Source organism: Natator depressus, chromosome 1 (assembly GCF_965152275.1).
Source record: "Natator depressus isolate rNatDep1 chromosome 1, rNatDep2.hap1, whole genome shotgun sequence".
Taxonomy (NCBI): Eukaryota; Metazoa; Chordata; order Testudines; family Cheloniidae; genus Natator; species Natator depressus.
This window is the reverse complement of record NC_134234.1, coordinates 229,849,696-229,874,236: the sequence shown is the minus strand read 5'-3', so window position 1 is coordinate 229,874,236 and position 24,541 is coordinate 229,849,696. Positions and strand designations below refer to the sequence as shown.

Here is a 24,541-nt window from a genome sequence, read left to right as displayed (position 1 = left end):
GAGGCTAACACAGAGAGATAAAGAACGGATGTTGCTTGAATGCCAGCAAACACCGGGACCATACGCTGCCATGCTTTGTTCTGCAGTGATTCCAGACTACGTGCTACTGGCCTGGCATGGTAAAGTGTCCTACCATGGAGGACGGCATAAGGCTGCCCTCCCCAGAAACCTTTTGCAAAGGCTTTGGGAGTACATCCAGGAGAGCTTCACTGAGATGTCCCTGGAGGATTTCTGCTCCATCCCCAGACACGTTAACAGACTTTTCCAGTAGCTGTACTGGCCGCGAATGCATCCCAAGTCTTCAGGGAAAATTAATCATTAAACACGCTTGCTTTTAAACCATGTATTATATTTACAAAGATACACTCACCAGAGGTGCCTTCTCCGCCTTCAAGGTCCGGGAGCCCGCCTTGGGAGGGTTGGGAGGGTATTGGATCCAGGGTGATAAACAGTTCCTGGCTGTCGGGGAGAACGGTTTCATCGTCCTCCTCCTCCTCATCTTCCTCATCCCCTAAATCCTCATCCCTGTTGTGTGAGACTCCCCCCTTGCAGGAGACCACGTACAGGGGTGGGGCAGTGGTAGGGGCACCCCCTAGAATTGCATGCAGCTCATCATAAAAGGAGCATGTCTGGGGCTCTGACCGGAGCGGCCCTTTACCTCTTTGGTTTTCTGGTAGGCTTGCTTGAGCTCCTTAAGTTTCACACGGCAGTGCTGCGGGTCCCTGTTGTAGCCTCTGTCCTTCATGCCCTTGGAGATTTTTTCAAATATTTTGGCATTTCGTCTTTTGGAACGGAGTTCTGATAGAACGGATTTGTCTCCCCATACAGCGATCAGATCCAGTACCTCCCATTCGGTCCATGCTGGAGCTCTTTTGCGATTCTGGGACTCCGTGGTCACCTCTCCTGATGAGCTCTGCATGGTCACCTGTGCCACACTGGCCAAACAGGAAATGAAATTCAAAAGTCCCGGGGCTTTTTCTATCTACCTGGCTAGTGCATCTGAGTTGAGAGTGCTGTCCAGAGCGGTCACAATGGAGCACTCTGGGATAGCTCCCGGAGTCCAATACCCGTCTAACTGGGTTCACACTACCCCAAATTCGACCTGGCGATGTCGATTTCAGTGCTAATCCCCTTGTCGGGGAGGAGTACAGAAATCGATTTTAAAAGCCCTTTAAGTCGACAAAAATGGCTTCGTCTTGTGGACGGGTGCAAGGTTTAATCGATCTAACACCGCTAAATTTGACGTGAACTCATAGTGTAGACCAGGGCTATGTCTTTATACCACTGATGGTCATTAATGAGGCAAGTGAGATTGAAAAAAATTCTGCAGGGCTGTCAAACAATGATAATTTGCATGAAAGAAATACATTGCAGAGCCCTTCATCATAAGATTGAGAGACTTCAGAACTGCCAAAAAATTAGTCTAACCTGAAGGAATCTTCTGCCAAATTCATGGGAAATGGCAGATCTGCTTCGTTATCTTCTCTGTCATTTAAAATCTTTAAATCAGGAATGGAAGTCTTTTCAAAAGATATGTTCTTGTTCAACCACAAGTTATTGGACTTATTGCAGGAAATACTGGATGAATTTTAATATCCTATGTTATGCAGGAGGACTGACTAGATGATCATAATGGTCCTTTCTGTCCTTAATACCTGTGAACCTTTAAATACTGCATTGTGCTAATTAAATATTTTCAGTAGCCACTGGCTACATTCAAGCAAATTGTACTTTTTTTGTTTTATTTTTTGTATTACTATGAAGAACAGCAGTTTGATTGGTTTTCATATATTGTGAGGTTTGAAGAACACAAAATTGTGTTGTGATCCTGTCATAAGTTAAGGAGAGACAGACCAGATCAGGAGGTAGAGGAGATTTTTTTCAAAAATATTTAGGCACTGAAGAAGATGGCATTGGAGTCTCAATGAATGATGCTTTTCCTTTTGAGTCAGCACTGAGTCAATGCTCCAGCTTGGTGTTATAGGGCACAGTGCTGATGGATTTAACACTGAGTGTATGAGATATAAAAAGTGAGATCTTAACCACAATTTGGTCACTAAAGATTCCATGGTATGTTCTGTAAGTGGCAGGTTTTTAACTGAGATGTCCAGGCCAAATTCCAGCTCAGAATTACATTCTGTCTTCAATTCTTGTCCTAAAGTATTGTGTAGTGTTGTTGTGCTCTGTTAGGCCCCATCACGGGGTTCTCTACTCTCTGCTGGTGGTGTCTACTTGTGGCTACCTCTGGGGATCAGTGTTTGCCTGGTCTGGCACCCCCTTCCATCAGTTACTCATGCTGTGACCCCCATCTCTCTCTTCATGACTCAGGGTACTCCCTGTTTGTGACTTGGCCCTCCGGCCAGGTCACTAGATAGTCCTCCCCTTCTGAAGTAACAAAATCCCTCCAGACCAGCTATCTGGTTGGCATCTCCAACAATCCTGTGCCACTCCCTAGTGGCTGGTAGGGGAACCCAGGCCCACCCTCTACACTGGGTTCCATCCCAGGGACCCTAGAATGAGCAGCCAAGGCGATTTAACCCCACAGCGTAGACCTGCCCTTAGTTCCACAGTTTCAATTTGGTTCTTATTTAATCAGAACCTGTTTGCTCATCTTTTGTTCTAACACACATGACTCCATGTTCCTCACCACTACAGAAACAATACAGAACTCCCTATACTTTCCGCAAACGATGCTCAACTTTTTTATATGTAAGGGCCTTTGCAATGACACAGACTTCCAGAGACCCTGAATAACAAAAGGGAGTACAACAGTTCTTTTGATCCCATTCGTTCCTTCTCAGGCCTGATAGGGTGACTTAAGGTCATTCATTCTTTTAAATCGCTCTTTCTAAAAGCAGTTTCATTTAAAAGGGTCTTGCACAAAGTTATTAAAAGTGGATATTGGTGTGAAACAGAAAGCACTGTTTAACACTAATAATTCTCCACACTTCTATAGCATCTTCCGTCTGAGGATCTCAAAGCACTTTACACACATAAAGAAGGTAAGCCTAAGAATGCCTCTGTCAGGTAGATAAGCATCTCTAATTTACAGACGAAGGAAGTGAGGGACAAAGACTAGACTTTCCAGGTCTGATCCCCCTCCGTTTGCAGAGAGGGGTGTATTTGCAATGGCAATAAAGCAGATGTGCAATATCAGATGAACTACCTACAGCATTTGTTCCTGACCACCATGCCCTACTCAGGTGTACACTGTGTGCAGATTACATTCACTGTTACTTCATTGCGGTGGGCATGTGGATATCCTCACATTCAGACAGAATGGCCTTCAGGATGGCCCAGCTTTCTCCTAGTCCCATTCCCCCAGTCTGTGGACACTTCTGCTGGAGGATGAGACTGATCTGGAGCTGCTGAGAGCTCATTGAGGATATGATAATCCTCAGCAGGCCTGGGATGAGGATAATAAGCTTTGTCTGACTAAGGTAATTATATCCTTCCCAGGTCTTGAGAGTGAGGGAAGGAGTGGGGGGGGGAGCAGGAGGGGAGAGATAATTCTATAGCATTTGGAGAATTTACTGAGTGTCTTCTTATTGTCCCATTGCTCTTGCCTTTCCTGCCATTCCCATTCTTTGATTAGTAGGAACAAGATGACATGGTCATTCAAGACTTGTCAGTCTATTCATTGAATGAAAAAGATTTGGGGGTCATGATGGATAATCAGCTGAACATGAGCTGTGCCCAAAAAAGCTAATGATAATGGGATGCATAAATAGGTGAATTGCGAGTAATAGAGAGGTTATTTTACTTCTGAATTTGTCACTGGTGCGCTTGGTACGGGAACACTGTGTCCAGTTCTTGTGCCCACAGTTCATGGAGGATGTTGATAAATTGGAGAGGGTTAAGAGAATAGCCACAAGAATGCCTTGTCATGATAGACTCAAGGAGCTCATCTATTTAGCTTAACAAAGAGAAGGTTAAGGGGTGACTTGATCACAGTCTATACATACCTACATGGGGCTCTTCAGTCCAACAGACAAACATATAACACAATCCAGTGGCTGGAAGTTGAAGCTAGACAAATTCAGACTGGAAATAAAGCATAAATTTTTGACTGTGAGGGTAATTAACCATTGCAACAATTTACCAAAGGTCGTGGTGGATTCTCCTCACTGACAATTTTTAAATCAAGAGTGGATGTTTTTCTATAAGATCTGCTCTAGGAATTATTTTGGGGAAGTTCTATGGTCTGTGTTAAACAAGAAGTAAGACTAGATGATCACAGTGGTCCTTCCGGCCTTAGAGTCTGTGACTCCATCTCAGTCTTCATGACATTCTCGGGTGCAATCCAGAGCAGTGAGGGACTGTGTCACCTCTGCTGTGCAACCTGGTGTGCCTCACAATGCTTTGCTGCTGTAGCTCCTAACCTGGGCTCCTCACAAACAGCATGCAGGTCACAGCCTGAGTGTCTGTGTATAGCCACAGCCCTGGTCCAGCAACTCTGATCCCAACAGCCCATCAGCAACACACCAGCCACAGTCCGGCTTCCAGCAGCCTCGGTTACTACTTGCAGAGTGATTGCAACACACTCCCAATCCTGGATTTCCCCCCAGAAATGTGTGTTCTGCACTGTCCAGCCCTCTCCTGGACAGACCAGATATATTAGGTCCATTGCCCCTCTAAGAGGATCTATATACAACAGTTTGCTGCTATAAAAAGAGTTACCCACACAGTTCACTGCATTAGTTTTAATTAAAGAATAAAACAGGTTTATTTAATGACAAAGAGATAGATTTTAAGTGTGTACAAGTATAAGGCATTACAATCAGAAATGGTTACAAGAGAAATAAAGATAAAAAACCCTTTCTAAACTTAACAAACTAGGTTCAAGATGAAACTCTTACCACATGCTCCCAAAGTCCATAGGCTGTTTCTTCTGTGTTCTTAGGTGGAAAAGAGAGATGGATAGGCAAAGATAACGGGATGTTTTTGCCCCTCACTTTTATAGTTCAGTCCCCCCTTGAAATTGCATTTTCCCGAGGGTTACTCCTAGATAAAGTTCACGCCCGCTGCGAGGATGAAGACAAAAAGTGTGTTGGTGAAAGACATTCCATGCTGTTGTTTGCTAAGATGCAGCTCTGTTTATTCCTGCCCCCTTCCTTGCCAAAGAATAGCCACTTTATAGGTGATTGCGCATCAGTTTTGATGGCACCTGGCTAGGGGCATCAGCTTGTCCTTTGTCTTTAAGAAACAGGTTTACCCAGTCCTGAGACTTGTCTGGTAAACACATTTCAGTCGTAATTTCAGCTTCTGTTTATGACTTTACATATAATATTGCTACGTACATTTCACCATGATATGATTGACCAACAAGTTATTAGTTTTCACAAGATATATTCTGTACAAAGATTATTACAATGGTATGTGGGGAGTGTGAATACAAGGGTGCTTTACGTCACAGCCTCCCAGTGCACTTTGGTGTACTGCCCACTCTGTTCCCCAAGGCATGGGGCGTAGGAGCCAGAACTCCTGAGTTCTACCACTGACTTACTGTGTGATCTTGTTTTCTTCTTTTAATTTTATTTTGCAGGCTGGGGTAGCCAAAGTTCGAAAGTCCAGATCCATCACAACACATGGCTGCATTTCCCTGGACACAATCTGCGGTGGATTCTGACATTCACCCTCCTGTTCGTACATGTCTGTGAAATAGCAGAGGGCATAGTTTCAGATGCGTAAGTTACTGTGACTGCTTCAGAGTCTAGCTAGTTGCATTAATAGAGTGACAGGTCTGTTAATGAGGTGTAAAGAATTTTCCTAAAGAGAAGGGGGTCTGCTTAACAAGCTTCCAATTTTTAAAGGGATAAAGGTGAGGCAGTTTTATTTAGCACTTTATTGTCCCCCTTTGACCTACTGTAGCATGAAGATGCTGACAGTAGCTGAATGTATTGCACATGGATACAGAATCTTCTGTCTCTAAGGAAGTCATCACTGCGCTCTCAACTAGAGTAACAGAGCATTTCAAAGGGCTGTAGCAATGCTCTTTCTTTTCTTTTAGGCATCACCAGTGATTATGTCCCCTGTCCTTTTACAGTCTACTTTTTAGATTTATCCTAGATCATATATTCTAGAACCTTTATACCTCTCTGACTAAGTAACTCACCAAGCGATGCACCGCTTTGTGGCTAGGTGCAGCATGGCACTGTTTATTCTCTTTCTAGTCCTGCCGACTGGCCGTCTAGGTCCACTGGTGGTCCCCTTCACCTGTGGCTTGGCCATCTGGCCAGCTCACGTTTAGTGTCACTCTTTCCAGGGTAAACGCAGGTTTTAACCCAATAGGCCCAGAACCTCACATCAGGTCAAGGCACAATAGTCCTTCCAATCCCTTGTGTCTGGGATCTTCACACTCGTTTCCCTAATAGGGTGTAAGGGAACTCAGTCCCTTCCCCTGCCATGGGTTCCAGCCCAGGGACCCTCGTAGCAAGCAGTTGAGATCTGTCTTGCCAGACCACTTTCTTCTTCCCTGTGCTACTTCCCACATTAGCCTGCCGTCTCTCTTGGGAGGGGTCTGCTTTGGGTCAAGGCCGTATTCGCAATTCCCTCATGTAACGAAGGAAAGAACACTTAATTATCAGAAATAAAGACCAGCACCTGCCCTTCTGTCCTGCCAGAATCCTTCAGCCAGCCATCCTACTGTTCTGTGCTCCCAGACACCTAAGTCAGCTGGTTTTCTGCTATGCTTCTCTCTGAAACCTGAGAGTGAGAGGTCGTTCCACCGCCCCAACTTTGGGGCCTGTGCACTGGGGGCCTCTCCCTTTTAAGGCTCCATCTCCAAGTCTGGCATGCTTCAGAGGTTCCTGTGAGGCGGAGCCACCTGAACCCACAGCTGCTCTTTAACTCCTTCTTGTCTAGCCAGAGGTTTTGTAGACCCCATCACACAAGCCATGCAGTTTTGACCCAGAAGAAATTATGATGATAACGATTGAATATTTACTCGAGCTGGTAAAAAACTAATACAAAACTTCATACCTTTTTTTTAAACTTTTCTACTTTTTTTAAAAAACACTCCATAGCTGGTCCAGCCCCCACAACGCTAAACAAACAAACAAACAAAAAATCAGAAGAAAAATGATAATGTTCACCCAATTTTTTTAATTAATTTTTTTTTCAACAAAAAGTTTCATTGAAAAATCGACATTCAAAAAATGTCACTGGCTGTTATGGAAGTTTGCATTACGTCCACCCATAGCGTCTCAGTGGTGTGGATGAAGGACTTCAATCCATCATGAACACTCAATTCATATGTACTCTTAAAAAAATGAAAGTGAAAAAAGACACCAAATCCAGTTGCATTTATACTGTATTTCTGGTTTCTTTTCAGACAGATGAAATCTCGTCACTTGCATCTCTTCCTGCCAGCTATGATGGGATTTGTGGCTGCCACCACAGCTATTGTCTATTACCATAATATCGAAACGTCTAACTTTCCAAAGTTACTGCTGGGTAAGTTGCTTATCTTATTTTCGCTGTTTTCCAAAAAGCTGCTGGTTTGTTCCATAATTTTTCAAAACAAACTTTCTGACCCGGAGGAGGTTTATGAAACTCATGAAAAGCCAGGGAGAAATTTTCTGCTTACTTTTTTTCTCTCTGGGATACATTATTACACACTTGACTCGGTGGACTGAAGTATAATGGAAAATGGCCAACTCCTGTGATTTTATCATGAGTTTTACAATGTGGCTTTTTAACACTGCTTATGATTTCTGGGAAAAATTTGACTCATTCAAAATCGTCATTATCTCTCAATACTTTCAGTAGGTCTCAGGCCACAGACTGCCCTCAGATAAGTTGACAGCCATTTCCCTGCATCCTTTGCAGGTGACAGTGAGGTTTCTCATAGTAAAGATGACTTCCATCTCCCATTGTTTCCAGCAGGACAGAAGTCAGGTTGCTCTCAAGGAATATGGCTGTCGACTATTTACCATGTTTGTCCCAGTCAGGAGACACTGAAAGAAACCTCACGGCCTGAGTCTCAGAGCCTAGGTCAACTGTGATACTCTTGTGATACTGGTGTAGTTAAAAAGTACTTTCTTAAAATGATGTGGGTTGGTTGGTTTGTTTCACAGCTCTCTTTCTTTACTGGATAATGGCCTTTGTCACAAAAACCATCAAGCTGGTCAGATACTGTGAGGATGGTGTGCCGCTCTCTCAGCTGCGCTTCTGCATCACTGGAATTATGGTCATTCTCTATGGGCTGCTGATGGCTGTGGAGATCAATGTCATTCGAGTTAGGGTATGTGTCACTTTACCAGGCTTTGACAGGGCAGACATCAGTGGTATTTGGGGTAAACACAGGAATAGAAGTGACTCCTTCTCACATGCCCGGATTGCCAGCTTTAGCCTCCACTCCAGCTGAGCACATGTTTAACTTTAAGCATATTAGTAGTTCCACCGGAGTCAATGGGGCCACTCACATGATTAAAATTAAACATGTTTGCTAGATCAGGGCCTTAGTGTCAGGAAGGAATTGCCCTCTCACCCACTGTCATTGGGTAACACCTTGTGTTTTCTTCTCCTTCCTCTGCTTCATTGGTTAGGATTTAGGGGGCTAATTGTACTGGGAAGCCCATGAGTCCCCATTTATTGTTTTCACTCTTCTTTATTTCTTCACATGTCCTTAGCCCATTGGGAAGGTAAGCTTGGCAATGCATTTAGACAGACAGGGTGGGTGAGGTAATATCTTTTATTGGACCAACTTCTGTTGGTGGAAGAGACAAGCTTTTGAGCTTACGGAGAACTCCTCAGGTTAGAGTGAGTTTCCAGGGCAAAGGAAGCTGAGCTCTGTATTATGAAGGGAATGAGTAACTTCTCAAAATCCTCCTCTCCAGTAGAGTAATGGAGGCTTAGGGGTCCCTTCATGAATGCACTTGTGGGGACAGGATTTTTCTACATTTTGTCCTCAAAGTGAAGGTGAGCTGGTCGAGGATGCACAATTAAAGAAAATTATCACATGGATATCTCTACTCCCCCCCGACATGCACTACAGCACTTTCTTGCAGCCTTGAAAGGTCCTGATATAGCCGCCTTTAAAACTGTGCCATTTTTGTGGATAGCAAAACTATTTGGTGTAATTACTTATTTTAATTTGTCTCTCTTTATGAGCTTCATACAGTCACACTCTATGTAAGTAAGGCACCTGGTGTCCCAAGTGGAGGGATACAAGAAATAGTTTTAAAAACTCACTAAAATATTCCTTAAGCTAGTTTGTCTGTAACCTAGGTATAATGGTGTGGTGTAGTAAAAAGGTTGTATGGGCACTGCTTTAGGATGGCTTGCATAGAGATTGGAAGCTCTTTGAGGCAGGAACTATCTTTTACTATATCTCTGTACAGTGCCTAGAACAATGGAGCCCCAATTCTGAATTGGGTCTTTGGGTGTTGTTACTAAAATTCTACTACTTCTGGCCACTTGTGAGTAATTTGACCATCCCAAACTCATGCCCCTAAATGCTTTCCTCTCCACCCCAAGATCCTGTATTCTTTAAGGCCACAGTTTTCAAACATATGTACCTAAAGTTAGGCACCTTAGTTTATATTTAGAAACCTAAATACGTGGCCTGGTTTTCAAAAATGCTAAGCTGTAATTTAAATTAGTGGGAACTGCTGAGTGTTCAGGCCACGGTGCCTAGGTGTCACTATTGATGTAGGTGTCAGTATGTATATGAACTAGTACACTATATAAGTACTGATAGAAGCACACATGCTGTATAGAGCAGAGGTGGGCAAACTATGGCCTGCGGGCTACATCTGGCCCGTGGGACCCTCCTGTCTGGCCCCTGAGCTCCTGGCCTGGGAGGCTAGTCCCCGGCCCCTCCCCTGCTGTTCCCCCTCCCCCGCAGCCTTAGCGCACTGTGCCGCCAGCGCAATGCTCTGGGCAGCCGGGCAGCACAGTTGCCGAGCCGCGGCCTGACCCGGTGCTCTGGGCGGCGCGGATGTAGCGCCACCAGCCACCAGTGCTCCAGGCAGTGCGGTTAGGGGGCAGGGAGCAGGGGGGGTTGGATAGCCGGCAGGGGAGTTGGGGGTGGTGGTCAGGGGGCGGGGGTGTGGATAGGGGGCAGGGCGGTCAGAGGGCGGGGAAAAGAGGGGTTGAATGGGGCCAGGGATCCCGGGGGCAAGTCAGGAATGAGAGGGGGGGTTGGATGGGGCGGCAGGGGGCAGTCGGGGGAGGGGGTCCGCGGGTGGTCAGGGGACAGGGAGCAGGGGGTGGTGGATGGGGTAGGCGTCCCGGGGGGGCCATCAGGGGATGGGGGGGGTTGGATGGGGCAGGCGTCCCGGGGGGCTGTTGGGGTGAGAAGCAGGGGGGTGTCGGATAGGAGGCAGGGGCTGGGCCACGCCTCGCTGTTTGGGGGGAGACAGCCTCCCCTAACTGGCCCTTCATACAATTTTGGAAACCCGATGTGGCCCTTAGGCCAAAAAGTTTGCCCACCTCTGGTACAGAGATATAGAGATAAAATATATATTCTCTGTATTATGTAAGTATATGTGTTTATTCTTTTGAAAAATGTAATCCAGGCATAGTGTTTTTTTCCTAGACATTAAAATTAGAGATGGGTGTGAACCATACAGTTTAGGCCTGTATCTATATCCCAGCTTTCTCAAAATGTTGTCAGTTACTCTCAAGATTTGTCTACACAGAAAACTAATGCACAGAAAGCCAGGGTGTGACTCTATAGCACACTAGCCTGCTGCTTGTGACCTTGCCGTGTGAACCCTGCTACTCACACAAAAAGTTCCACGGTGCACTTTGATTTATTCCTGTTTCAAACAAAAGTACATCAAAGCTCACTACGGAACCTGTAGTGTGCGGTAGGAGGGCTTACACTGTGAGTTAGTATGTGTCAGGCTAATGCTGCACAATCAGACCCTGGCATGCGGCACAAGTCACCCTATTCTCAAGCCTAAATCAGAGAGGAAATACCTCCAGCCATGGGAAAATTTCAAATGTGTGAATTTACTAGGGCTGTCAAGCGATTAAAAAAATTAATCGTGATTAATCACACAATTAAAAAAATTAATCATGCGATTAATCGCACTGTTAAACAATAATAGAATACCATTTATTTAAATATTTTTGGATATTTTCTATATTTTCAAATATATTGATTTCAGTTACAACACAGAATACAAAGTGTACAGTGCTCACTTTCTATTTATTTTTGATTACAAGTATTTGCACTGTAAAAAAACAAAAGAAATAGTATTTTTCAATTCACCTAATACAAGTACGTAATGCAATCTCTTTATCATGAAAGCTGAACTTACAAACTTAGACCTATGCACAAAAAAACCTGCATTCAAAAATAAAACAGTGTAAAATTTTAGAGCCTGCAAGTCCACTCAGTCCTACTTCTTGTTCAGCCAGTCACTCAGACAAACCAGTTTACATTTATGGGAGATGCTGCTGCCTGCTTCTTGTTTACAATGTCACCTGAAAGTGAGACGAGACATTTTCATGGCACTGCTGTAGCCGGTGTCGCAAGATATTTACGTGCCAGATACACTAAAGATTCAGATGTCCCTTCATGCTTCAACCACCATTCTAGGGGACAGGTGTCCATAGTGATGATGCATTCTGATTGACAACAATCCAAAACAGTACGGACTGATGCATGTTCATTTTCATTATCTGAGTCAGATGCCACCAGAAGAAGGTTGATTTTCTTTTTTGGTGGTTCGGGTTCTGTAGTTTCCACATTGGAGTGTTGCTCTTTTAAGACTTCTGAAAGCATGCTCCACACCTAGTGCCTCTCAGATTTTGGAAGGCACTTCAGAGTCTTAAACCCTGGGTCAAGTGCTGTAGCTATCTTTAGAAATCTCACATTGGTACCTTCTTTGCGTTCTTTGAAATCTGCAGTGAAAGTGTTCTTAAAATGAGCAACATGTGCTGGTCATCATTCGAGAGTGCTATAACAATAAATATATGGCAAAATGCAGGTAAAACAGAGCAGGGGACATACAGTTGTCCTCCAAAGAGTTCAGTCACAAATTTAATTAACACATTATTTTTTTAACAAGCATCATCAGCATGGAAGCATGTCCTCTGGAATGGTGGCCGAAGCATGAAGGGGCATACGACAACTGGTCACATAGCATAGCACGGGGCATAGCATATCTGGCACATAAATACCTTGCATTGCCAGCTACAAAAGAGCCATGCAAATGCCTGTTCTCACTTTCTGTTGACATTGTAAATAAAAAGAGGGTAGCAGTATCTCCTGTAAATGTAAACAAATGTGTTTGTCTTTGCGATTGGTTGAACAAAAAGTAGGATTGAGTGGACTTGTAGACTCTGAAGTTTTACATTGTTTTGTTTTTGAGTGCAGTTATGTAACAAAACAACTCTACATTTGTAAATTTCACTTTCACAACAAAGAGATTGCACTACAGTACTTGAATGATGTGAATTGAAAAATACTATTTCTTTTGTTTACAAATATTTGCACTGTAAAAATGATAATCAAAAATAATGTACACTTTGATTTCAATTACAACACAGAATACAATATATATGAAAATTTGGAAAAACATCCAAAAATTTAATAAATATCAGTTGGTATTCTACTGTTTAACAGTGCAATTAAAACTGCGATTAATTGCAATTCATTTTTTAAATTGCGATTAATAACTTTAAGTTAGTCGCATGAGTTAACTGTGATTAAGCAACAGCCCTATAATTTACACAATATATTATTACTTTAACAAAAAATTCTGTGGAAGAAGATAATTGCTGAACATATTATGTTTTTTCCTCTGCAGAGGTATGTATTTTTTATGAACCCTCAGAAAGTAAAGCCTCCTGAAGACCTGCAGGATCTGGGTGTGAGATTTCTTCAGCCATTTGTCAATTTGCTCTCAAAGGCAACTTACTGGTGGATGAATACACTTATTATATCAGCTCACAAGAAACCGATTGACCTGAAGGCAATTGGGAAGCTGCCAATAGCAATGCGAGCACTTACTAACTATGTTTGTCTGAAAGAAGCATATGAAGAGCAAAAGGTAAGCAATGATATCCATGGTACTGTACAAACTTTATACTGTTAATGTGGTATCTTCACTTCTACAAGGAAACCCTGTTTTTAGGAATTTATGACTTAAGAGAATTTGTTCCAAGGTGAAACTTGGCTTATAATGTTTCAGTCCAAAAGTACTGTTTTCTTTTAAAGTGAATTCTTGGCTTGAGATAGTTGCCAGATTGAAAGCTTTGGGAACTGAAGCCCTAATGCACAAATTACTTGCTAGTTTTCATTTTAGAAGTCAAAGCTTTCTTTAAGTCTTAAGGGCTCATGACAGTGTTTTAAATTAACAAACATCCTCTCCAGTTTCAACGGGAAACACTCTTCTTCACGTCTTCTGAACTTCTGTAGATTATTACTGTGCACTGTGAAATAGTTACTGTCCCTTTCATAGCATCATAGTAATTTTGGACTGGAAGGGGCCTCGATAGGTCATCTAGTCCAGTCTCCTGCACTGAGGTAGGACTATGTATTAACCTTTCCATAGATAAGAGCATAATTAGTGGATTCTTTACCTACTAAAGTATATGTATGTTATATAAACTGATTTCAGAAACTTTGGGCTAAATTCTGGCTTTTCCATTCAGAAATGCACTGAGAGGAAAGGACAGGGGATGTTTTGGACAGAAACTCTTTGCCCTAGGGTGGCCTGAGAGCAGCACTCCCAAAGCAGCCCTTAACCTTGCTCAGTCCAAGTTGCACATGCACCCTTCTGCTTGCTCCAATACCTAGTCATTTCTGCCCACAGATCGGTGTTTCCATGTGCAGATAAGGTGATTGTGAGTCTCACCAGTTTGTACACACAGGTGCATATATGCACATATACAAATGGGAGAACACACATTAAGAGCCACTTTGGAAAATTTGGTCCATAGAAATCATGTGTTGATCAGTGTTAATCAGTTTCCTAAACACACAGTGTAAACTGGTTTGCATGCCGTGCAGCAGTTTAGAATGGAAATGCATGAACGAGTTGGATAGCAGCCGCAGAACAGTGCTCTTCCCTGCAGTAGAAATTGCCTTAAGAAAATATGGATATTTTCCCCATGGTTCTTATTTAGTACAATAGCTTGTGTTTAATATATTTGAGACTGCTTTTCTTTAGTAATCCGCATACTGTATCTGATTTATAATGAGCCAGAGAGCCAAATTCTATGCTTGTGCAAATGGATAGAACTGCACTGCATCAATGAATGCTGCCCATTTGTACCAGCTGAGAAAGTTGTCCTTTAGTGCCAGACTCTATAATGGGCACAATTGTGCACATACATTTGTCTGTCTAGAAGAGTTGTGGCTTCCGTGGGCCCTATAATGTCTGGCTGTGACACTGTAGCAGCAGTACCTCAGTTTGCCTCTTGTGTTCTTTGGCCAAATCTGGCCTTAAAAGTGGCCTGACAATCTGGGCAAATCACCTTCAAGAGTATGACTGCTTCTGGGGCCAGTATCCTTGAACTAGTGCAACATAAACATAAATACCACTAACTCTTCAGACCCCATTGGGCTCAGCTGGCCACCGTCTCCCTCACAGGTGAGCCTGTGCTTTACTGAGATACTTTTGCAACTGTCCACAGGCTCCTGTGCCTCACTCCACCCCATTGACTCAGTCTGGCACAGTTGTCCACCTTCCTAGGGTTTCAGGTAGGCCTTTATTCCTCAGCAACTTCTGATCTTCCCTCAGTCTTCAGGCTCACCCGAGGAGCAGACTGGCTGCTTCTCTCCCCCCTGCAGCCTTCTATCAGTAGGGCCAGATTAAGACAGGGGCTTTAGGGTCTGCAGCCCGGGGCCCTGGCTCAAGGGGGGCCCCGCAAAAATATATCATAGGCAGCGATCTCCAGGGTACTCAGGCTACCTGCCCTGATCCCTCACCACTCCCAGAAACGTCTGAATGCTGGCACGTCTCTATGGCCCCTGGCGGGGGGAGCGGGAGGCGACTCCATGCACTGCCCCCACCCCCAGCACCGTCCCAGCAGATACCATTGGCCAGGAACCGTCCAATGGGAGCTGCGGGGTTGGCACTTGCGGGGGTGAGCAGCGCATGGAGACATGCTGTCCCTCTTCCCTTGAGGGGCGTGCAGAGATGTGCCAGCAGCCAGCCACTTCCGGGAGTGGCATGGGGCTATGGCAGGCAGGCAGCCTGCCTGAGCCCAGCTGTGCTGCCGGCTGGGAGCCACCTGTGGTAAGTGCCTCGTGGCCGGAGCCTGCACCTCGCACCCCCTCCCTCACCCCAACCCCCTGCCCCAGTTCAGAACCCCATCCTGTACCCAAACTCCCTCCCAGACCCCACACCCCCCCTGCACCCCAACCCCCTGCCCCAGGTCAGAACCCCAGCCTGCACCAAACTCCCCCCCAGAGCCCACACCCCTTACCCTCTCCTGCATCCCAACACTCTGCACCAGCCCGGAGCCCCTTCCTGCACCAAACTCCCTCCCAGACCCCACACCCCCTTCTGCACCCCAAACCCCTGCCCCAGCTCCCTCCTGCACCAAACTCCCTCCCAGACTCCACACCCCTTCCTGCATCCCAATCCCCTGTCCCAGACCCCTCCTGCACCAAACTCCCTCCCGGGAAAAAGACTTGTGTACAGGGGCCCCACAAAATCTAATAGCCCCGGGCCCAGAGGAGAGTTAATCTGGCCCTGTCTGTCAGGCCCCTTTCCAGAGAGAGAACTCATTGCATCCTATCCCCTAGTCTGTTCCCCAGCTGACTTGCTCTCTCCTCTTTTAAGTCGATCCCCTGCCTTCCCCAGGTGCAATCAGTGTGGTTACTCTTGGGTTCCCTTAACCCTTCTGGTGCCTGTATGGAATTTACACCCTGTCATAGGGTGCCGGACTAATGTATGCAGATACTTGATATGTGTTCACAAATAGGTATTTGGATGCCATGTAGCCAGTTAGATGCCTTACTGGTGATCTGCACAAGCACCAGATTCGTGGCACACATTGAATATCTGTATTCATAAATTAAGTATGCACAAATATATGCATACGATTAAATGAGCTTGATTTTAAAAATTTGACCTGCTTCACTTAGCTTTTCCTCCTCTTGGTTTCCAGAATTTGTTTAAAGTCTATATACTGCCTTAGATTCAACCACAGTCATGCTGCTTTTCCAAACCAGGCTGTCACTGGTGCTTCTACACCCTAAAACAAACTGATACTCCATAGATAACATTAAAGTAAACCAGGTGGATATAATCTGAGAAATGGCTTACGACGCTCCAGTGGTGCTTAGTGCAGTTTAACTTCCATAAAGCAAATGTTTTGCTTCTGTGCAGACTTGGTTTAGAAAACAGCAGCAGATTTAGGAAAATTCTTCAGGTTAAAATGTGCCATGACCTGTGATCTAAAAAAAAAAATGTCATGTCATTGTTTATGCTGCCATTATATACTTTACTGGATGAAATTGGCTATTAATCTTTCCCAGGTGAGAAGAGCTCCTGAGACCTATTGGATTAAGTTGAGCTGTCCCTTACTAAAACTGGTTTCAGAGTAGCAGCCGTGTTAGTCTGTATTCGCAAAAAGAAAAGGAGTACTTGTGGCACCTTAGAGACTAACAAATTTATTTGAGCATAAGCTTTCATGAGCTACAGCTCACTTCATCGGATGCATTCAGTGGAAAATACAGTGGGGAGATTTATATACACAGAGAACATGAAACAATGGGTGTTACCATACACACTGTACTAAGAGTGATCACTTAAGGTGAGCTATTACCAGCAGGAGAGCGGGGGGGCGGGGGGAACCTTTTGTAGTGATAATCAAGGTGGGCCATTTCCAGCAGTTGACAAGAATGTCTGAGGAACAGTGGGGGGGGGAGGAATAAACATGGGGAAATAGTTTTACTTTGTGTAATGACACATCCACTCCCAATCTTTATTCAAGCCTAAATTAATTGTATCCAGTTTGCAAATTAATTCCAATTCAGCCGCCTCTCGTTGGAGTCTGTTTTTGAAGTTTTTTTGTTGAAGAATTGCAACTTTTAGGTCTGTAATCGAGTGACCAAAGAGATTGAAGTGTTCTCCGACTGGTTTTTGAACGTTACAATTCTTGACATCTGATTTGTGTCCATTTATTCTTTTACGTAGAGACTATCCAGTTTGGCCAATGTACATGGCAGAGGGGCTGGCACATGATGGCATATATCACATTGGTAGATATGCAGGTGAACGAGCCTCTGATAGTGTGGCTGATGTGATTAGGCCCAACGATGGTGTCCCCTGAATAGATATGTGGGCACAGTTGGCAACGGGCTTTGTTGCAAGGATAGGTTCCTGGGTTAGTGTTTCTGTTGGGTGGTGTGTGGTTGCTGGTGAGTATTTGCTTCAGGCTGGGGGGCTGTCTGTAAGCAAGGCCTGGCCTGTCTCCCAAGATCTGTGAGAGCGATGGGTCGTCCTTCAGGATAGGTTGTAGATCCTTGATGATGCGTTGGAGAGGTTTTAGTTGGGGGCTGAAGATGATGGCTAGTGGCGTTCTGTTATTTTCTTTGTTGGGCCTGTCCTGTAGTAGGTGACTTCTGGGTACTCTTCTGGCTCTGTCAGTCTGTTTCTTCACTTTAGCAGGTGGGTATTGTAGTTGTAAGAATGCTTGATAGAGATCTTATAGGTGTTTGTCTCTGTCTGAGGGGTTGGAGCAAATGTGGTTGTATCATAGAGCTTGGCTGTAGACAATGGATCGTGTGGTGTGGTCTGGATGAAAGCTGGAGGCATGTAGGTAGGAATAGCGGTCAGTAGGTTTCCGGTATAGGGTGGTATTTATGTGACCATCGCTTATTAGCACCGTAGTGTCCAGGAAGTGGATCTCTTGTGTGGACTGGTCCAGGCTGAGGTTGATGGTGGGATGGAAATTGTTGAAATCATGGTGGAATTCCTCAAGGGCTTCTTTTCCATGGGTCCAGATGATGAAGATGTCATCAATGTAGCGCAACTAAAACATCTCCACTGTTCCTCAGACGCTCTTGTCAACTGCTGGAAATGGCCCACCTTGATTATCACTACAAAAGGTTTTTTTTTCCCTGCTCTCCTGCTGGTAATAGCTCACCTTAAGTGATCACTCTGGTTACAGTGTGTATGGTAACACCCATTGTTTCATGTTCTCTATGTACATAAATCTCCCCACTGTATTTTCCACTCAATGCGTCCGATGAAGTGAGCTGTAGCTCACGAAAGCTTATGCTCAAATAAATTTGTTAGTCTCTAAGGTGCCACAAGTACTCCTTTTCTTTTTACTAAAACTGGATATAGCTGAGCTTCAGTGCATTCCAAACCCATGCAGAATGGAGGAGTCTGTTCCTTCCCAAAGCATTTTACCACACTTTGATGAAAGACACCGAGCATAAGGCTAGCAGTGTTCCTTGTTGTAAAGTGTATTTGAAATAGCCAGTTACATGAATCTTTATTTCTATTCTTTTTGTTCAAGACAGGAATTAAAACCAGCAGTGAGTTACTTTTTCCAAGGATAAAACTAGAGAGCTGATGCAGGTTGAATTTTAAATGTCCATTTCCTGAAAAACTCTGGCCTTATCACACATATCTCAAGCACTACAGGAATATGGTCTTGTGGGGCCTGACTGACCGTTACATTTTTCCTGTTTTACTCTGAACTCAATAGAGTTACGCCAGTGTAAAATTGCAGTGACACAGTGATGGATCAGGACTGTGAACTTCACTTGGAGTGTTTTCTTATTCCCATTGAGATCAGTGGGCCAATTCTTGAAGTCCTTACTCAATTTTTTACTCAAGCAAAATTGTCACTGAGTCCTGTAATCGGGAATTTTGCCTAATTAAGGACTAGGGTAGCTTTTCTCAGTGAAGAATTTAAGTTCACAAATGTAGGCCCTTTTTGTGTCCACAAATTAGCCTTGAACAGATTTCATTTTTTATGTATTTGTTAACTGTTCAAGAATATTTGATAAATAGTTTATGCAAACGTATTTCAAGCTATGGGTCAGTTGCTATGAGTACTCACTATTCATAATTCCATATTTGAGTTGTGTAGTTGGGCACCTAAATCACATGGTATTATTTTGAATTTCCTGATTGTAAAACTTCCAAACTGAAGTTACTGGATGATATGTTACTAAAAAAGCTAACAGAACACAAAGCTGTGGCTCTGGCTGCATCCCATTTGAATATGCAGCAGTTGTCTGAGTTCATAAAGATTGTGAGGTGGCAGAAACTAACTTGCCCATCACCCTATTTGCAGACTTAATTCTTCAGCTTGGATGATGCACAAATGGGAAGAATTAATTTTTTTAATCCACTATAAGAATGTATAAAAATATTTGTGTGATTCCCTCTAGCAAAATGGGAATAGTGGTATTCTGCTTTGTAAAGTGCTTTGTTCCACTGATTAAAAGAGAGTTGGGTATTATTATTATTATTATTTCATGAAGAAATATGAAGTTATATTAGAAGATAGACATAGATGATATAAACTAGAACTTGTTGAAATTCAGAATTTCCATTCCAGGAAAAATTCTGACATTTTGGGGAAAATAATTCTTCTGAATCAGAACAAAGATAAAATTTTGAAATTTTCCATTAAATGAAATTTCCAGTTTTTTTTGTTTCAGATCAACTGAAATGTTTAGTTTCAATTTTGACTGTTTTATTTTATTTTATATTATTTTTATTTTTTATGTTTTGTTTTATTTGTAGGTTAAATTTGTATTATATTATATTATATAAAACTGAGTTTAATATAATTATAAAAAAATTATAAAATAAAATAAAATAATAAAGTAATGTAATAATTGGTCATTGGTGATTGGCATTCTAAGGGTAATTGGTTTGCTCTTTGGTAAGGGATATTGTAGCTGGCCATTTGTAATTGATATTGTAATTGGGAATTAGTTCAGTAATTTGTATAAAATAAAATAAATGTGAAAATGAAAAGTTGTTTCAAAATGAAAAATTAGAATGTTCTGTTCGGATAAGATCCACTTAATCAAAACACTTCATATTGTTGTTGTTTTTCCACAATGAAATGTTGTCATAATTGACATGTTTCAGTGGAACATTTAGATTCAGATGAATAAATATTTTCTGATGGAAATTTTTTTCCGAAATTTTTCAACCAGCTCTAGTAAAGACACTCACACTGGTATATCTTTTGTTACCTTTCTGGCTAGCATGATATTTAAACTCAAATACATTATCTTATAGCTGTGTTTAAAATGTGTTTAAAAGATAAAGTATTCCACACCAAATTCTAACCCTGGATACTGTAAGACAAGCCATGACGCACATCATGCATCGGTTATGTCTTTAGGGCCCTATATTCCCTTTGATGAGTCCTCCAACTCCCATTGATGTCAGTGGGGATTTCACTACAGATCAAGAATAGCCTAGTCCATAATGTTGAAATGCAGCCAAAATCTCACAGCCACCTTTCTGATCTGAGATCGTCTATGTGGGAACTCATTGTCACATATCTTGACAAAATTTTGCTGTTGTTCTCTTTTGCACGTGGTCCATTTTTTCAAGCTATGCATGCCTTATGTATCATTCAGTTCATAATGAAGACATAGGGATTAAGGTAGGATCATTCCCTCAGCCAGAGGCCTTTATAACAGAGGTTTTCAACCTTTTTTCATTTGCGGACCCCTAAAACATTTTGAATGGGGGTGCGGACCACTTTGGAAACCTTAGACTTAGTCTGTGGACCCCCAGGGATCCACGGATCACAGATTGAAAACCACTGTTCTATGGTAACAACAAAATTTCACTGACCCGTTAAACATAGTCTGCGGAATACAGACTGAAAACCATTCTTTATAACATACCGTGAGTGTCGACAGACTCTTACTCTGGTGGACTAACTGGGAAAGGAAATTTTAGAGTCAAGGGCCCTTCAAGCATCTCTCAGATGTTTGAATTCAGGAACTGTTTGCTTAAGTGCCACTATGGACCTCAGCTGTTGTAGCAGACAATAGAGAAGGGAGGAAGTTTCTCAGGTAGCTAGGCTCCAAACAGCACAGAGCTTCAATACTTTGGACATCATAATTACATAAAAATTCCATGACTTTTTGTTCGGCTAGTAAATTTCAGATCAAAACCCCTGACTTAATAGAACACTGTAATAATACTGTAAATTATTAACCTAATTCTAAATATTTTTTCTATAAACCAAATTGAAGGCATGAATGATGCCTGCTTTACCTTGGGTAATACCCAATTTTCAAGCTGATAAAGTAGAGGAAGAAATATGTCTGAGAAGAGTTCTCTTTGTCTTTTTAAATCACTTTAAAATGCTTAGACTGGACAAACAAAGGAAGACAATTGGTCACTTTTAATTGGAATATTAATTTGATTTAGTACCGTGGGTTGAGCCCTAGTACAAATGAACGAATTTCAAGTAGTGATGGCAGTGATGTGAATTTTGTAGTAATACTGGCAATAGCAACTAGTATGCTAAAAAAATTGAATTCTTTAAAAAATGACTAAAATGTACAAAATTGCCATTCTACACTTATTCATAGATTCATAGGTACTAAGGTCAGAAGGGACCACCACGATCATCCAATCCGACCCCCCGCACAACGCAGGCCACAAAATCCCACCCACCCACTCCTGCAAAAAATCTCCCACCTATGTCTGAGCTATTGAAGTCCTCAAATCGTGGTTTAAAGACTTCAAGGAGCAGAGAATCCTCCAGCAAGTGACCCGTGCCCCATGCCACAGAGGAAGGCGAAAAACCTCCAGGGCCTCTTCCAATCTGCCCTGGAGGAAAATTCCTTCCCGACCCCAAATATGGCGATCAGCTAAACCCTGAGCATATGGGCAAGATTCACCAGCCAGATACCCAGGAAAGAATTTTCTGTAGTAACTCAGATCCCACCCCTCTTTGAGCAATAAATGGTGTGTTCCAACAAAAAACATGTTGGGTTTTTAATGAATAATTTAATGTACAGAATATTAGGTGGTACTATTGCTAAAAGACAGCAGCGATGCTTGCCTCCTGGTATGGAATACATTCAACACATTTTTTACATTGTGGACCACTTCTTATGATAGGGTGAAATTAGCTCCAGTAAAGTAGTCCAGCCCACGATCTATGCATCATGAAGACTATTTTGAGCCCTTAATTGGGACTCAAATGGTGCATAGTCCTTGTGCTGTACCTCTGCACAGGGGAGAGTTTCACCCTTAGACAGCATTCTGTGAACTTCCAAACCTCCTAGGGTCAGATTTTTTTTTTACAACATTTGGGCCCAGTTTACACTACAAACTTAGGTGGAGAGAAGCTGCCTTACGGTGACCTAATAATGTATGTGACAACACTACCAGATCCCTTCCACTGACCTAATTCACCTGTAACATTGATTTAATTACTACACCTCAGCAAGAGGCGTAGTGCTTAATTCGATGTTGATGGGTCGACAGAGAGGCAGTGTAGATGCAGGGTTGTGTAAGTTGACAGACTTGCATGGAGGCATCCCACAATGCTCCTCTGTGACTGCTCTGGAGATTGTTTTCAACTTTGCTGCACAGCGGCCAGGTACACAGGAAACAGACCCTCCCCTGTTAAAGCCTCGGGAACTTTTTAATTCCCCCTTCCTGTTTGGTCAGCATGGAGAGCTCACCAGCCCAGCTGATCATGGCGACTCAACACCCCAAACGCGCTCCAGCTGGGAGTACACAGGAAGTGGTACATCTTATTGGTCTGTGGGGAGAAGAGTCTGTGCAAGCACAGCTCTGATCCAGCAGAAGAAACATAGACATCTATGAAAAGATCATGCAGGGCATGGGGGAGAAGGGCTACACCAGGGACACACAGCCGTGCCACGTGAAAATGAAAGAACTTGGGCAGGTGTATCAGAAGACAAAGAAGGCAAACATCATCACAGACATACCACTTCTACAATGAGCTGCATGAGATTCTCATCAGCGATCCCACCATTACCCCTGAACACAGCGTGGATATCTCCCGGGAATCTGAGTCCCAGGCCACCTCAGGCAACAACAAGGAGGACATTCTGGACAAGGAAGAGGAGGAGGAGGAGGAGAATGGGAGACAGGAGAGTGGGGGATCCATTCTCCTCAAGAGCCAGGAGCCATGTTTAATCCCAGAGCAGTCAAGCCGTTTGCAGGACAACATGGTGGCCGAGCCTGATGCTGGGGAAGGCACCTCTGGTGAGTATGCAATTCCAATCAAACTGTAGTGGTTACATGCTCTTATATTTTATGTTTAATATGAAGAAAATGTGAAGTTCAGTGGGCATCTGCTTCCCAGTGGCCACTCCAGCTATGCAGAGGGTGCACAAGGATGGCCCGGGAATCCTCCATGGAGATCTCCAGGAAACTTCCATGGAGGTACTTTGCAATCCTTTGCAGAAGGTTTCTGGGGAGGGCTGCCTTATTTCTTCCACCACAGTAGGTCACTTTCCCACACCACTCCTGTATTAACTCTGCTGGCATCATTGCAGTATACAGCACAGCAGCATAAAGACCAGGTCTGTACCAGACACTTGCAGCATCTGCTCCCATGCCACATCTGTTACCTTCAGGAGATTGATTTCACTTAGGGTCACCTAGGGGAAATGGGGGAAGTTTTCATTACAAATGCTCATACCACAAACAATATAGCATGTGATTCCCCCACCCGTGGTGATTTCCGGGTCCCTCAGCCACAGTTTCCCTAGCACGCTGGTGGTTTGGGTGGCAGAGATTGGCATTGACCTCAGAATCTGCATGCCCAGGGTGACTGCTACCAGCAGCATTAAGGGAAGGGGGGTGGGCTTCCTGTGTTCTCTCATGGCTGCAAACCCCCTTCTCCCCCTCCCCCAGAGCCACCAAGGACAAAGACCAAAATTTGAGAGGCTTAATTCTGGTGCCTGATCTCAAAGCAATGTCCGTGTTGCTAGGGGGAGGGGGCATTGTCCACCTGCCCATCTGTGCTCCCGACGCAGGTTGCCCACAAGTTGCAGCACAAGGCCCGTCGCTCATGCTGCTGGGCCATACTTACCGTAGTTGGAGCAGCAAACTGGTTCATTGAATAGCTAGGGATTCTGATTATGTTCTGGCTTGCACTTGAGTGTAATAAGGGGAGTGTTTCTTTCAATAGCAACCTTGCACGATATCCAGGGTATGCACTGACAATGGTTGCCTTGCCCTTTTCATGCCTCCCAGTGGAAAGCTTGGCCTTCAGCACATCCTCCACACCGGCGGAGAGGCTACAGCACATTAGAAGGTGGAAAAAGAGAACACGTGGTGACATGTTCAATGAGATAATGAAGGCTTCTGTAGCAGGAAGAGATCCTGAGACATAAGCCCTTTAATGAGAGGCCTGGTTTGAGGCAGGACCTGCTCACAGAATCTGGCAAGAACAGGGATGATATTGCAGAAATACACATTCCTAAGGAGTGCTAATTACAGAGTACTCACGCAAACACATCCTGATATCAAGTGGTACCAGAACATCCTGATATCAAGGATGGTACAAAAACATTCCCTGAGGATAACAGGAATACACTGACCCCTCCTAAAAGATAAGGTCAGGATGACAGTACATAATA

At 43.6% G+C, this 24,541-nt stretch overlaps 1 protein-coding gene across 4 annotated transcripts in view; it reads left to right on the top strand.

The window, feature by feature from the left end:
* ABCC9 (ATP binding cassette subfamily C member 9) overlaps positions 1 to 24,541 on the top strand; it is a 131,810-nt gene that overhangs the window by 18,915 nt on the left and 88,354 nt on the right. For all 4 annotated transcript variants that reach the window (XM_074937588.1, XM_074937581.1, XM_074937574.1 and 1 more), the window contains exons 4-7: positions 5,546 to 5,687; positions 7,334 to 7,455; positions 8,079 to 8,245; positions 12,768 to 13,010. In XM_074937588.1, the coding sequence (XP_074793689.1) occupies positions 5,546 to 5,687; positions 7,334 to 7,455; positions 8,079 to 8,245; positions 12,768 to 13,010 (674 nt within the window). The remainder of the gene's footprint in view (positions 1 to 5,545; positions 5,688 to 7,333; positions 7,456 to 8,078; positions 8,246 to 12,767; positions 13,011 to 24,541) is intronic.